Source organism: Scophthalmus maximus, chromosome 16, assembly GCF_022379125.1.
Source record: "Scophthalmus maximus strain ysfricsl-2021 chromosome 16, ASM2237912v1, whole genome shotgun sequence".
NCBI lineage: Eukaryota > Metazoa > Chordata > Actinopteri > Pleuronectiformes > Scophthalmidae > Scophthalmus > Scophthalmus maximus.
Genome location: NC_061530.1, coordinates 5,149,986 through 5,165,139, shown reverse-complemented (window position 1 = coordinate 5,165,139; position 15,154 = coordinate 5,149,986). Strand labels below are relative to the sequence as shown.

Sequence of the window (15,154 nt, the reverse complement as noted above, 5' to 3'; positions counted from 1 at the left end):
GACAGAAGTACAGCCGTATCGCCATACGACTCAATGTTGTTCGGACACACAATAACCACGAGGCACGCGTTTCGTTCTGTTGGATCAGTCAACGGTGATGTGTGTGCATCGGTGAGAGAAACTCTCGCATTCATCGGAAAACCTGGCACCAATATCTGTCTATAGAGAGTTTAGTTTTTACAGAGGTCCTCACGCAAAGCTGCAGTCCCCCACTGCTGTCCTCAAAGGTGCCTCACGACTCCGTGCCAAGAATTCTGATTCACAGTGGTGACATCGGATAATATGAAGAGCATGAGTCACTGAAATAGTAAGAAAACTAAGCTTCTGCTACGTGCTACTACCGAAGAGACTGATTTGGTAAAGAAAAAGAAAGTAGTCGGGGACATGCATATGAGTAGGTGGCAGGTGAGTGGAGATAGCGTGGTTGTTTTTCTGTGTGTATGGGTTATGGCCTTTAGATATTAGAATTTTTTTTATTTTTTATTTTTACATGTAGGTATTTACAAAATTGTGTTCCCAGAACCTCACCTTAACTAATAATATAAAATATTATATAGAGCTTTTCTAGTCTTGTAGGCCACTCAAAGCACTTTACAGCCCAAGTCACATTCACCCAAATTCACTATTTACCACGCTTTTTCTTTTCTATCACATTCATAAATATTCCGAAACTGCCAGGAGAGCCGAAGAGGCAATTGAAGGTTAAGTGTCTTGGCCAAGGACACATCAGCATGGGGACTGGGGGAAGCAGGGATCAAACCGGCGACCTTCGGGTTTGTGGTTGACCGACTCTACCTTGCTGAGCAATAGCCGCCCTAAAACAAAATAGTATTGTAAAATGGTCTACAGGTCGTTTTTTTGTTTCACAAAGGTTTGATCCTAAATGTGTTAGATAGCTTTACAGGTTGGTGACCGCGAGCATTATTACTACTTACAAATCCAAAAACTCAAAACCAAACAACGTGTGGCATCAAACACTAGTTGCTGTTAGGAGTGAAGTGAAGAAAGCAAATTGGTAAAACCAATTCAAGACTCAGAAATTTGATGGTATCCCAACATGGGAAACATGAAAATGGAAATATTATAGGTCTCATTTTTCTAGGATTGAAAGCTAATGTCTGTTGCAGGTCTGTTTCTGTTACATACTTATTAAAAAGCTTCTGTAATGATGTAAAACGAGTGTGTGTTGAAATGCCGTATCAAGACTATCAAGATAGCCTGTTCTAAACAAGGAACAACTGAAAAACACAAGTTTTGCATAGATACAAACTGGTAGATATTGTGGCCATCTTGAGATTTGAAAGTAAAAGTCTCATTCATTGTCTGCATATATATCAGGTGACTCTCATATGAATATCTTTGGAGGTATGTCAAATTCTTGTAGATGAATTATCTTTACCCTTGAGTCGTGAATTATTAGAACTCACGACTCAAGGGTATCAGTAGTGTTTTGCCTCTAAACTGGACCTTTCACACCAAAAAAAATTATGCTATGACGCACATTGCCTCCACCATTAACTTCTACAACTCTTTGCTGACACAGCCACAAATTTTATCTGTCTCAGTTCGAGCAGCGCACAAAAGTTGCTTAGTCTGATTTGAGTTTATAGAAACTGAAGAAAAAGACATAAGTGCCATAACACAGTTACTCTCCACTATCCTGAATTTTACTGTTTAGTACATTATTTTCCAGTATGCTCATGACACTGCACATGACAGAAAGGCCTACTCACCTACTGGCAATGGGAGAGGAGTCAATAGCCTTTTTTAATGGATTTACCCTTAAAAAAACCTGCACTTACATTCTAATTTTGTTATAAAAAAGAAGGGATAAGTTGATACTGATTCCCAGAACATTATCCCAGATAATATAATGATACTACTAGAGGTTAGACCTGTGCTTTGTACTTTAAACTTTGGGAATATAAATAAAAGATAACTTAATTGAATACTAATTAATAAATTACAAAAACTTGAGTTCACATATGCCACTTGTGAGGAGTTGCAATGTCATAATTTTCTGCAAGCCACTGCTTCCATAAGTATTTCGTACTGCTTTAATACCTACAGAAAAAAAATACATTTCATGAAATCTTATACCACACTTTTATCACTGAATTCATCTCACATTGATGGAAATTTGAAAGCAGAGTGATTCAAACAGTTGAATACATTATCTGATTTTAAAGAAATTTGAAGTGAATCAAATGCAAAGCAACAGAACAGGTTAGATTAGATTTAGATCTAGATGAGGGCTTTACACAGGCATTGTGCCTTTCACATACTGTCAAATACTTGAAAGCGCTGCAACTATTCAAAATGTCCCAAACTTATGTTTCTGAATCCTTTGCCATCGTAAAAAAACTTCTTTCCAAACGTTGTCTCTTTTGTTTGCACCTACTGAGGGAATAGATTTCTCCTCCCACACACTCTTTGGCTGGTTGGATGGAAGGATCGAGGAGGAGTTGACCTGGGTCAGCGTCTCCTCTGCCTTCTTCACGACTAAATGATGGTCACATTGACATTGGGGAGCTAATTAGCAGTTAGCAGCTGAACTTCTCAGTCGCATTGTGCACAGTGCAGAGGATGTTGGCTGGCTCTCTGATCTCTGAGCCTCTCATTCAAGTTGGAAACCTCTCATACACAGCAAAGAGACAGGGGAGCACTGCCATAGCCCCTTAGCACTGCTGCTCAGCTCTCGCATAAAGCCAAGGAGGGCATTGTTTTGCTCTGCAGGAGAATTGTGTTGCTAATTGTTTCTGGAAAATTCGCAGGCTGGGCAGGAGAGCGGCGAGGTGGGAGCCCTGCAACCATCTCGCAGAAGCAAATTTTCACTTCTAATAGATTCTTTTAACCACTATATGGCTCCTATATACCAACTTGAATAAAGACCCTATTGTGTCTTAAAAGATTAATCAAGCCCAAATACAACGATGCTGAATATGGATATACTTTGACAACAGCATGTCTTCGACCACATTCCAAACAAAATAAAGGTTGTTTTAACACCTCTCATTTACAGGCATGGCTCGGCCATATACTGTTATTTACAGAGTAAGTGATACTTCTTAGACACAAGTGAGTTGTACTATACATGTTCTGAGATACTCACTGTTTATGTTTTTTGGGGTTTTGTGCCAAGTACCTAAATTTATCTTTATATCTATAGCTCAACATGCAATGAGTGAACTGACAGAAAAAACTAACCAACATTTAGGAAAGGGGTGGGGAACATTTTTTCCCGTTTCAATTTTTAAACATCCTTTGCGAGCCACAATAAATTATTGAAAAAATCACACAAACCTCTCTAATGCGATGGCTGGAACTGCCTCTCTTTGGAGAGGGCTCTGGTGTCAGATGGTCGTGATGATGATGCTAATCACAGCTGGTTTTAGCCAAAATAACTCATAAAATATTAGTAATCTGCTTTTTGGTTCTTCAGAACACTTTGGAACAATGTACACAAAGTTATTTTGTCTGTTGCTAGCAGGTCCACAGAAGCACCAAGGTACTCAAATTCTCCCTCTGAATGACGCTTCAGCTTCTAAGCTATTAGCTCAACTCACTCACCTTCAACATTATCTCTGTCAGAATGCAGCAATCTGAAAGCTCCTTGTTGGGCACCAAAGCTTTAGCTGCACGTTTACAGCTGTATTGAAATGCTTATTCTTGCAAACTGAACATACTGGCTTGTCTATAATAAAAAAAAATTAAATTAAAATTAAATTAAATAAAAAATGTGTTTCCTTCACCCTGACTGGTAGAGGGCACCACTCTGAAGAACATACCAGTCTACTTTTTGATGTCATTTGTTTTTTTAGTGTATGGCCAGAAGAACAGAGGATCCACACCCATAAGGCCTCAAAAGGCCTATTATTTATTCTTGCTATCCTTTAGAAAGAATATTATTTGAGTTTTTGACACCACCATATTTAGAAACCTGAAATATTGCCACAGAGTCAGCTATCTGGGCTACACCTGAGCCCTGTTGATTTTCCCTAAAATTGATATGCAGACAAAAATCTGTTGGATTACTTAGCTGAAGAAAATATTGAGGAGTGTGACATTTGCTATATCATTTATGACACTGTAGAAACTGCTGTCACTGAAAATAGTTTAACAGATCACAGCAGTATGTGTGTGATCCATGAGTTTATGTGTGACTGAGTAAGGACACCGGCTAAGGAACATGTTGTGAATTCCCATAGAGACATACATCAATTAGGTGTAGAGAGTAATAATAATTCAAACATAAATTGTGTTTTGAAAGTTTTTTAAAGCTTGAAAACTAAAGAAATTAAGAGGAAAACACTCCCACAACTTGCCAGAGTTGCTTCACTTGAATGAACACTTGGCCCACCTTTAATTAAGTCATGTCTGCACTGAACATTATGTTAAGCCCTTTTCATTTCGTCCTACACGTTCCAGTTTGTGTATTGTATACTATACTCATCTTACAATGCATAAACACTGGTTAAAGCAGGTCAAGTTCCACATACAGTCATTGCAGCTGGTGACTCAAATTCAGTATCAACAGAAGAATGTCTAGATAAAATTATATTATTTTGGGTGATTACAACCGACACATTGGCAGACAAGCAGTTATTAAACATATGTATGAGACTTACCTTCATGAATATGGACACAATGACAAGTCCATTGGGGCTTTTAGCAGCTTCTGTATAATTTGTGTACAGCTCATGATTGTAGTGGATCAGCTGGACCTGGAACATACAGAAAAGACATAAAGACATATATAGTTACTGAAAGGAAATACCAAACTGGAATTTACGTCTGATAAAGTAGATGCTATGATAGTAAGACACATGGCTGATCTCCACAGTGAGGAAAAAATAAAAGTCTTGGAGTTGAACACTCTTGTAGGAAATCTATATCCAGTTGCCTTCAGTCAATAATCTCTTATTCGTCTAAACCCTTCCTCCCTGCTACAACGTGTCAGATGATTTAAAAGGGAAAATCAATATGGGATCAAATCTGTCCCATGGATTCACGGTCAGTTTAATGAAAAGAGTTGGTTTTCGGAACATTTTTATACTCAGTGTAGACGTGGAGAGAAAAAATAAGGGACATAAAAAGGCAGGGATACTGTCATGGTTTTATCCAAGGCCAGCCTGAGCTCACAGGCTGAGGTGAGAGCGGATAAACCATCTCCCAGCGTGAGGTTAATGCTTCACTCAGACAGAGGCTTCATCCACTACAGCTGTTCCGTATTCCTGCATTTTTATGATGTTTGGGTGTGGGCAGGTGGTACCGCTCAACTTCCGACCTGTTAAAGTGGTTTCAGGAAGTTCCTGCTGAATTAAGAAATGTCGTCCGATGGGTTTTGATGCATTTTACTAAATCTAAGTCACACAGAATGCTCCTGTATAGCTCTGCATTCATCCCACTACTTTTATCAGCAAACAAAAATAAATCCCAGCGTGCTAGTTTTATTGCCTACCATACAGGTCAAGCCATAACGGGGGGGGGGGCTTAGGGTCGTGATGGTTTATTTTTTCCATGCAATGTCCTCTTAAATTTTAGGAGATGTTGACTTTTGTTTCATAAGTCTATAGAACCTTGTCCTAACCCTTTGTCGTTTGTGTGTTTTTGTGAACTGCTGCCTGGCCTTTCTGTTTTTTAGGTTCAGCCTACCAGGGCTTTGCATCTTGAGGTCAATCCTCTCTGGTTCCGTTCATGAAGTCTTCTCAAGGTTTCCACGGAAGCATCTGCCCACAACATTTTTGAGTTGCTGTGCCGTCATATATATGTTATGTCCCTTGACCTACCAGGTTGTTTGCCATTTTTCTAGTTTGCGGAATGTACCCAACTGATGACTTTGGCAACCCAGCGTCTTCTGTTATCTTTACTTATCTGTAGACTTTCTTTGAGCCTCATAACAATTTTGTTCAGTTGCCTCATCACCTCTTTAATCCTCACATTAAAAACATAGCCACATCAATGTAAATGGCAACTCTCAACTCGGAGTCAACTCTGACACATCTTTGTCCATTCGTTTGACCCCTTGGATTTTGGGCACTGCATGTACACAGTTCTTTCAATGTTGATGCAAACCTATTCTAAAGCAGGTGTGAATATATCAAAATTCTCAATCTATGAGGAGTAATGAAAACAACCTGCACTCTGAGACTGTGCCCTGAAAGGAGCAGTCATGATTTCTGTAGCTGTGATGTCACAACTATACAGCCACGCCATGCATCAGCCATGCCCCCATATTTTTCTACCCCTCAAAGGAGCATTTTATTCTAAATCTGACTGTGTGTTCGGATCATTTAAGTGCTGATTCACCATCACTATTTGTGTTAACCGATGAGTCTTACCAAGCCTCAGTGCAATCTGTTACCTGTGGTTTGCCTGCCCGTGAGTCACTCAGATAATAGTCAGGCAAATGGAGGAGGCACCATGTCTCCGTTCTTTTTGGTTGACTTACACAATATGCACTGTTGCTAGAGTTCATGAGAGATGAGGTGTAGAACTACATTGAGATGGTTTGGGGTATTTAAAACCCTTTTTATGGATATCAAAACTTTAAATTAAACTTGGAAAAGTGTAAAATATGAGACCTTAAAAGCTAACTCACATTGGGAACTTATAATATATCCATTATTTTTGAATGTTTTCAAGGTGAAAAAAAAATGTCTTACAGTCCAAAACTTGAGTCTTGACCATATCTAAGACATATTTACCAGTTGCAAATGATCAAATTCTGTTGTAGAGAGGAGGGAGACTTTATGAATCTATCACAGTGCGTTCTTAAGGGCATTAAAATATTTCTGCAGTGAAGGCAAAGAAGTCTTAAGAAAAGACATTTAAATCCTGTGTACTTTCTCACCTTCACAAACCAGTCACTATGTAAATGCCAGACAGAAATGCAGGCTTGTGCGGTCAAGGTAAACCTGGCTTTACCTGCATGCAGAGTGAATGGCGTTGTCGTCTCAGTGACAAGGTTTCAGAGGTGTAAAATTTTGTCTCAATGTATGAACACCTATGCGTTGTCTAGGCAACATATGAGCATATTCCACTAAAACCAGACTTAGATACACCTACAATGCATGCATAACTCTGAGCATCGGAGTCAGACATACAGATCTGCAGTTGGCTCTAGGAACAAAAAACAGATTTCCCTGTCAATACTGTTAAAGGAGTATAATTGCAATTAAATAGTTGTTAGAAAAATGTAACACTTGACCGTCCTCTTGACTTAAACTGGCAAAACCTGCGGCCATATTACATTAATCTACAGCTTGAAATGTATTGCCTTTAGTCTGTGGTGCTATATTTTCATAGAAAGAGCTGCTATGAATATAAAGGTGGTAAAGCACGTATTTTTGAAGCACAAAAGGTTGGTAATGATTTTTAGATCTTTCCAGTTGGAGGCTCTCAGTCTTCCTCTCCCCACCTCCATAAACTTCTCATCGTCACTCATTGGCAAAACGCTTGGCACATACTGTACTGGCGGATATAAATAAACAAATGTAAGAGGAGAGTAATTATGAAATGCTCGATATGGGGAGCGCAGAGCTACAGAACGTCTATAAATGCAATCAAGGCAAGAGAGGAAGTGATTAGGGCTCTGCGCTGATCTGATTAGATTTTTAGGTGAGAGCGGCGGAGGCAGCCAAAAGAACTCATCCACACTCCCTCAATGACAAATTGCACAAAGTTTGCTGCTGGTGGGCAATAAAAGGCCAGTGTGGGCCATAATAAAGTGAGAACGTCTGCCAAATGGAAAAGAAAAAGCGGGAGACTTAGAGCATAAGAGGGAGAAAAATAGAGGTCGTAATTAGATAGAGAAAGAGTTGAAGAAAGGGCAGAAAGGGAAGAGCTACTGCTCGTTGGCCAGGCCTGTGATCCTGCAGCACTGCATCATTCATCACAGTGTCCCTCTTATCAAACAGACTCACACTAACTACTGCATACAGTAACACTTCCACACTTCTAACAGGTACAGCCATAACATTCTGTCCCCGATATGACTGAACAGATTGTGATGATGACACGGGCACAGACAAAACACATCACATAGTGCCATAGATATCGCAGAGTTAGAAAAAATTAGGGGACGCGGTTCGATAGCACTTCATCAACTTGTATTTTCCGGTACTGAAAGAGCTTATCAAATTGAAATCCCTCATCAAATCTATTTGATCTTTCAATATTTACAAGTAATTGAAGTTAGAAAAACATAAAATTCAAAGAGTGAGTTGAAGAAACTGAAAGTGGGTAGTACATAAAGGGAAGATGTTGACCCTTGTGTTTTTTCTCCTTGATCTTTTAAAGGCCATCCACTCAGTTTTTGATTTAGGACTTCTTCCCAACTGATGCTGTGACAGGTTTCGGTGTGACTGAAAGTGGCGCTGCTCAGCTGATGGCCTCGCTCCAATGGATGGAGCAGACTTCATGGCTCTCGTGAGCAGGCAGAACTTGGCAGGCGGCGCCGCCTCTCTGCTGGCGTCTTGCTCTGTTGAATCGAAGAGTCTCTGCTACTCTTCCTCTACTTGACTAGGCTCATTAAATAATCTCGAAAGTGATGTCATTTGGCCAAACAACAAAAATATCCAAAATGCTATCAAAATGAGTCTCATCGTAGTGCCAGATAGCATTATATTGAGCTACCAAGTAGGGCTGTTTTCAGATTAAGATCAAAATGTACATACAACTTGATAAAAAGGACCTTGCAAAAATGCAAGGCCGGACCAAATAAAATACACAACTGCGAAGAGAGTTGGCGGGCAGTCAACAAACAGACAACAGTCATTTCTACAAAAGGTAGAAATGATTTTGACAAAAGCAGAACTCTGAGCGAGAAATGGTTCCAATTATGTCAAAGTCAAAATAGTTTAAACGATTTTGACTTCTTCCAATGAGATCTTAATTGAATTGTGGTTATCAAATCAAAGTCCTCACACCTCATAGTGTTCAGTGTGACCAAAAAACAACAAACTTTTTACTGTGAAGATTGCATGCCATGTTTCCACATCCTTTTCTGAGCTAGCTTAGGTATGTAAAGATAATCCTAGGAATGCTAGTGGCCAGTCCAGCATTGCCAATGACCAGCAGTATCAGTCACAAATCTAGGAGGTTACTGAAGTAGGTGTGTGAGTTACCAGGAATATCGAATGAATAGCCTAGCTTGGCGACATAGTAGCTCATGATAAGGATGAGATATTGCGGCCCTTTGTTACCAGTGCTGGTTTGTCATTGGCCAGATAAGTAAATTACTTCATTTTCCCTTGTGCCCTTGGTCGTATCTCCACAATTAAAGGATCGGGGTTGATAAAGGGTTGATAAATCAGTGATGCTCGTACTGTATGTCATCAGACAGCTAACCACCAGAAATTAGGAGTTATCTGCCTGAATGTATTAGTCACTGCTTCTGCCTCTGTTGGACTTTATGCTTAACATGGTGGAAAAGCCTCCAAAACAACATTGGCTCAACATTACACTGAAAGCCACACTAATGGCCCTTCACTGTGTCAGCAGCTCCTGGAAAGGGTTTGAGACAACACTGATCTGGGTGTAAAGGGTCATACTGCTGTGTGTGTGTGTGTGTGTGTGTGTGTGTGTTTGTGTGTGTGTTGCGGGGGGGGGGGGGGGGGGGGGGGGGGGGGGTCATGACAGTCTCTTTATAGCATAATGGCTGGTCTGGACCGTAGGGCCAAGGAAATATGAAGGCAGCAAGTCGATAGCGGAAGAGAGGTGTTCAACATTAACGATGAGAGGTGGTTTAAAAGCGCTGGGATGGAAATGACTCTCCCAATCTCAATTCCCAGCCATCTGTCCTTCCTCCTTCAGATTAACTGCAGTGTGGATCTATATAACAAGCAAATGGACGAGGCCTGCTACTGCACCAATCACACTTTGACTATGCACATGGACCTGGGTCTTATTCAGGAGTTTCACTTGCTAATAAAACACCACCAAGGCAGAAATCATCACCAATCATCAATCCTAACTTTATTTAGTTATACAGTATTTATATGTGTATGTTTGTTTTCAGAACAAGCCATGCTGTGAAGTTACAATCTTTCTTTTACGCGATTGCAGAGGTAGGTGAAATGTGCCATTTGATAGAGATGAATGATAATCAGAGGGAAGAGAAAATAATACAAACAGAACAAGCTTTCCTCATCAAAAGCTCTATGACCAGAAAAAGTAGCTAAATGTGATTTCCCGTGTTTGAAACAGGACATATGAGGTGCATGTCTACGATTGATGGGGGTTTAAAATGTATAGAACAGCTGCCTATGGCGAATCCTGGTCAAACACCAGACAAGAGTTGCAATAAATACAGCCTCTCTTTAGCAATGAGTGGAGTCTCCTATAGTTTGTAGAGGCCAAGTCTCTGCTGGATTTATTAGTGTAACTCAATGGGCTCACACAAATATTATTTGAATGGGACATGTAAAGTTTTTTTGTCCATCATTATATTGTTTCGTCAGAAGATGTAACTAAAGATCAATTAGTGATAATGTCATGGAGGGAACAGGCACTCAGTGTTGCTTTTTAACCATTTCCCAGACTGCAGATTCTGAATGTTTGTTAAGAGGAAGTGAAAATTAATGAAAAGAAAGTTGCGGGAAACCTTGCCAAGGACCTTTTCATTTCTTTTTAAATCCTGGACATTATAAATTATTCAACAGACATTATATTATATTTTGTACAAATTACATCATTTTGAAAAGTTTTTGTCTCCTTCCTGTTTGATTTATAGGTAAAATAATGTAATTTTTCTGCATTAAAGTGTCAAAAAATTGCTAAACCTGTATTATATATTGTCGTTGAGGTGTGTCCTCAGATTATCACAAACCCTTCCAACAATTTTAAAACCATAAAGAAATCTGTTTCATTTGGTCATTAATTGAGTCATATCAGATTTGTCATAACAGATTGGTACCAAACTCCATCTATTGTTTTTGTTTTGACTGTGACACACCAGGCAGCATAAGATTAAGTATTGTGCATTTAAGACTATTGAATAGTGGATAGTGACAAGTTCAGTACCGATATGATGCTTGTTTGTCTGTAGATACAAAGATCCTACACTAAATATGTTGAACGTGTTAACCATTTAACTAAACACATACAAAGATACACATTGCATTATTGCCAACCATTTCCTAAAGCTTACAGTGTTGAGATTGTTGTTCAGGCAGTTGGTCGGATGGTCCGCCACAATATTACGGACAGAAGTTTCTCAACAAAGGTTAGATCGATTCGGGTGATGGGCGGCACAGTGATGCAGTGGTTAGCACTGTCGCCTCCGAGCAAGGAGGTTCTTTGTTCGAAAACTGGTTCGGACCACCCAACCTCCTAGGGCCTTTCTGTGTGGAGTTTGCATGTTCTCTACGTGTCTGCATGGGTTCTCTCCGGCTTCCTCCCAGAGGCCAAATACATGCAGATTGGGGTTTCGTAAATTGGAGATTTGTTTCGCTGGGGACGACAACAGGGAGGGAAACACTTGAATGGACTCTGAGGGGAACAATAAACTCCACTAAATTTCTGCTACAAAAACCCCTCTCACCTTACAAGGCACCACCCAGTGGCCAAACATGAATACTTCAGTACATTTTGGAATATATTTATTATATAACCTGTTGTAGTTAGTGTTCTGCTTACCTTTTTTTAATCGCCTGTTGTCTAATCACAAGGTCAGGTTGATCTGGACTCTGCACTTTCACCTGTACTTTCTCCGCCAAAGTTTATCTCTCAAACGGAAGATGGTGAAGAGAAATCGTCATCGTCAAGTGTCCATGTTGTGTGACTCCGATTAGGGCGTATAGAACATGTTCATACTACGGTTCTACCGTCTATGGTTCTACGTCACTGGCTTCGGGCCCTACAATCAGCGCCCCCAAGGGGCATCAGATCTGAGGAAGCTGATTGGCTAAATGTAGGTTGCTATGCGCAGTCTTGAGGCAGCAACAGGTCTGCGCTTGGCTGCGCTGCTGCACTCTGTGGGCGCTTTTTCCAGCGTCCCAGAACAGAAGGACGGCCTCTATGACCGGCCACCACTGTTGGAGAGTAAGATACCGCACAAGTTATTGTCCTTAAATATATCAGTTGCAAGTGTTTTCAATATAGCCCCTGTATGACCTTACTTCAACATAACTTTGACAAAAAAATGAAAGAGATGAAATTCTTCCCGGTGATGGATCACCTATATGTTTTCACTCTGTACAGCCACAGCCGGCGGAAGAGAACACAAAGCAGTGGCTTTCTGGACGGAAGGAAATCAATCTAAACACCTCTGGTACGCTTTACTATCCTGCCAAACATTCTCTAACTGCTTAATCATTCAGCAGAATGGTCCCTTAACCCGGGCGTCTTGCATTGCGCACATGGGAGACGTTTGCCTTCAAGGCTTTCTGCGAGAAAGCCTTTACGCCAGTCAGCTTGCAGGAAGTCAGGCGAGGTAGAAGAAAGAGCAGCAAAGTCACAGGTTGTGGTGGATGAATAGGTCAAACAGAGGACTTTCATTCAGGAGACCGGCATTCACAGATTATTTTTGGACCTTGTTAACTTATTATGTGTAGTTTTTCTTTCAGTTTTTTTATTGCAAGTTGTCAGACATAGTTTTGGTTGTTTTAGGCAACAAAATGTAGGGTGGCCCTGAAGTGCAAATCACAACGGCGAAAGAAAAAACACAAATCTGACAGAGAAAACACAACGGCGAAAGAAAAAACACAACGGCGAAAGAGAAAACCACAACGCCGAAAGAAAAAACACAACGGCGAAAGAGAAACCACAACGGCGAAAGAAAAAACACAACGGCGAAAGAGAAACCACAACGCCGAAAGAAAAAACACAACGGCGAAAGAGAAACCACAACGCCGAAAGAAAAAACACAACGGCGAAAGAGAAACCACAACGGCGTTGTGATTTACACTTCAGGTCCACCATAAAAATGACTGTGGATTTTTTTTTTTTTCAGATTTAAGGAAAAGCAATATTGACCTCAACACATTGGTATCCGAATTTCCAGGTTCAACTTCAAGGCCAGTATAAATCAGAGGAACTTGTAAAGGGCGGGTCTGCTCAAACGTCTCTCTCTCTCCCTTTTCTTTTCTATTTTAAATAAGAGAATAATAGGATGGTTGAGTGCTCTCCTGGTGCCTAAAAGGCGATCCAACCTGGTGGTGGAATAATATTTGGAATATTTTAGCACTTATTAAAAGACCATGGTGTTTCATTTTCAGATTAGACCACACAGCAGCTCCAGGGGTGCGGAGCTGAGCACACTTCGCACACACATGCTGCATAATTTAGTTCCCAGGTACTGGAATGTTTTTCCTTCCAGGGACCAGCCAGCCAATGCACGGTACATCAGTTTCTCTCTCACACAAACACACTAATGCATATTTAGTCAGGGAAGTGACTTGCATACAGAGGTGCACACACATGTATGCACGCACGCACACACAGTGTTTATTGCAATCTCATTATTAGTTATTTGTATATATGCTGATGATTTGGTTCTATTTTCACATTGGTGTTCAGCAGCATCAGAGTATATTGTGCGTAATATGTGCCAACTTAAGATTATAATAATGTAATTCTATGATGATTATGTTGGATAAGTATAATGACAAATGCATGTTTCATGATATGGAGATTTATGTATGAATAAATTATGGCGATAACCACAAATATTCTGGCACGTTGTTTTGTATTTATGTTGTTGAAAGATAAAGTCAGATGCCAGTTTACCTGGTTGAAGCTAAAACAATAGTTGGACAGTAAATCCCCTGACCCTGTCGGCTAGATTGCAGTTTGCAGTGCTGTTGAATGACAGTATATTGTGCTACATTAATGTGATGGCTGTTTTTTTCTTTTTTTTGTTTGAATTTAAAAATTCAAACTAAACTAAACTATTATTATTATTGTCATCATAAGAACCAGTCTGACAGAGCTTAAAACAATAGATACACAACTGTTCCTGCAGTCTCTCTCTCTCTCTCTCCTCTTGGCCTCTTTCCACCCACCTCTCGTCTCTCCCACATTTCTCTCCCCTCACCCCAACCTGTCGTGGCAGATGTTGCGCTTGCAACTGAGTCCGGTTCTTTGGGTTAAAAGGGAGGTTTTTTTTCTCTCTCCACGGTCAATCAAGTTGCTTGCGCATTGTGGGAACTGTTGGGTTTCTCTGTGTGAGGTCTCGGCCTCACTGTGTAAAGGGCCTTGAGATAATGTATGTAAAACAAAAATTCAGCCATTTCTCAATCAGGGACACTCATTTTGTCCCCAATTGTACAAGTCATGCCCAATTAGCCTGTATGTAGCTTAAAATGGTTCCCCAAGTAGCCTGTGAGAGGGACACACACACACACACACACACACACACAATCAGATGAAAAATGACAGAGAAAAAGGCACGGTGAGTTAGGAGATATTAAGTGGTGATTCAAAGCTTTTGAGTGTTAATGCACACACACACATCCTCCCACAGGCTGCCATTTCAGAGCGGTGCCTTGCTTTAAAAAGTTTGAAAATATTTCTCTCTTTGTTCACGTTTCAAGGACATGCACCACTCATCTGCAGATGGGGGTGAGAGGGAGTCGCAGAGACGGGGGTAGAGAGAGGGAGGGAGAGTTTTGTGCATTTTCGATTACGAAACATCTCATTAGGACCTTGAAGTCGCGGCTGCGGCTCAATGAATGACTGGGGTGGGCTGACGGGGGAGGAGGCAGAGGATGAGGAGGAGGATGTTTTCTGGTTGCCATTTCACTCATAAAAGTGTTGTTTTGAGCAAGGAGAATGTGGCGAAAGGGAATGGGATGTTAGAAAAGAATTTGTTTGTAACCTGTGCTGGCCTTGTTTCCCCCACAGTTTGGCAGATCTACCGTACATCGAGGCAGAGCTGCCGGTTATTCTGCTGGAGAAAAACACTAAACACAATCCTTGCGTGTAGACATGTAAACAGTCTGGACCACTTGTTGTCAACCAAGTTTGTACAATAGGTATAGTTCCAGAGGTCAGGGAGGAGTTCCTCAACCAGACAAACCAAAATACCCGACAAACAAACAAACAGTTACTGTATTATTACTGCCATAACTGTAGAGTAACTGTATGAATCTGGAGGTGGCGCTCAGCTTACACAGCTTCTATAAAGGCAGCCCGGCCCAGCGCTGTGGCT

At 40.7% G+C, this 15,154-nt stretch overlaps 1 protein-coding gene across 2 annotated transcripts in view; it reads right to left on the bottom strand.

The window, feature by feature from the left end:
• ca10a (carbonic anhydrase Xa) overlaps nucleotides 1-15,154 on the bottom strand; it is a 221,028-nt gene that overhangs the window by 11,207 nt on the left and 194,667 nt on the right. For both annotated transcript variants that reach the window (XM_035613561.2, XM_035613562.2), the window contains exon 5: nucleotides 4,629-4,724. In XM_035613561.2, coding sequence (XP_035469454.1) covers nucleotides 4,629-4,724 — 96 coding nt within the window. The remainder of the gene's footprint in view (nucleotides 1-4,628; nucleotides 4,725-15,154) is intronic.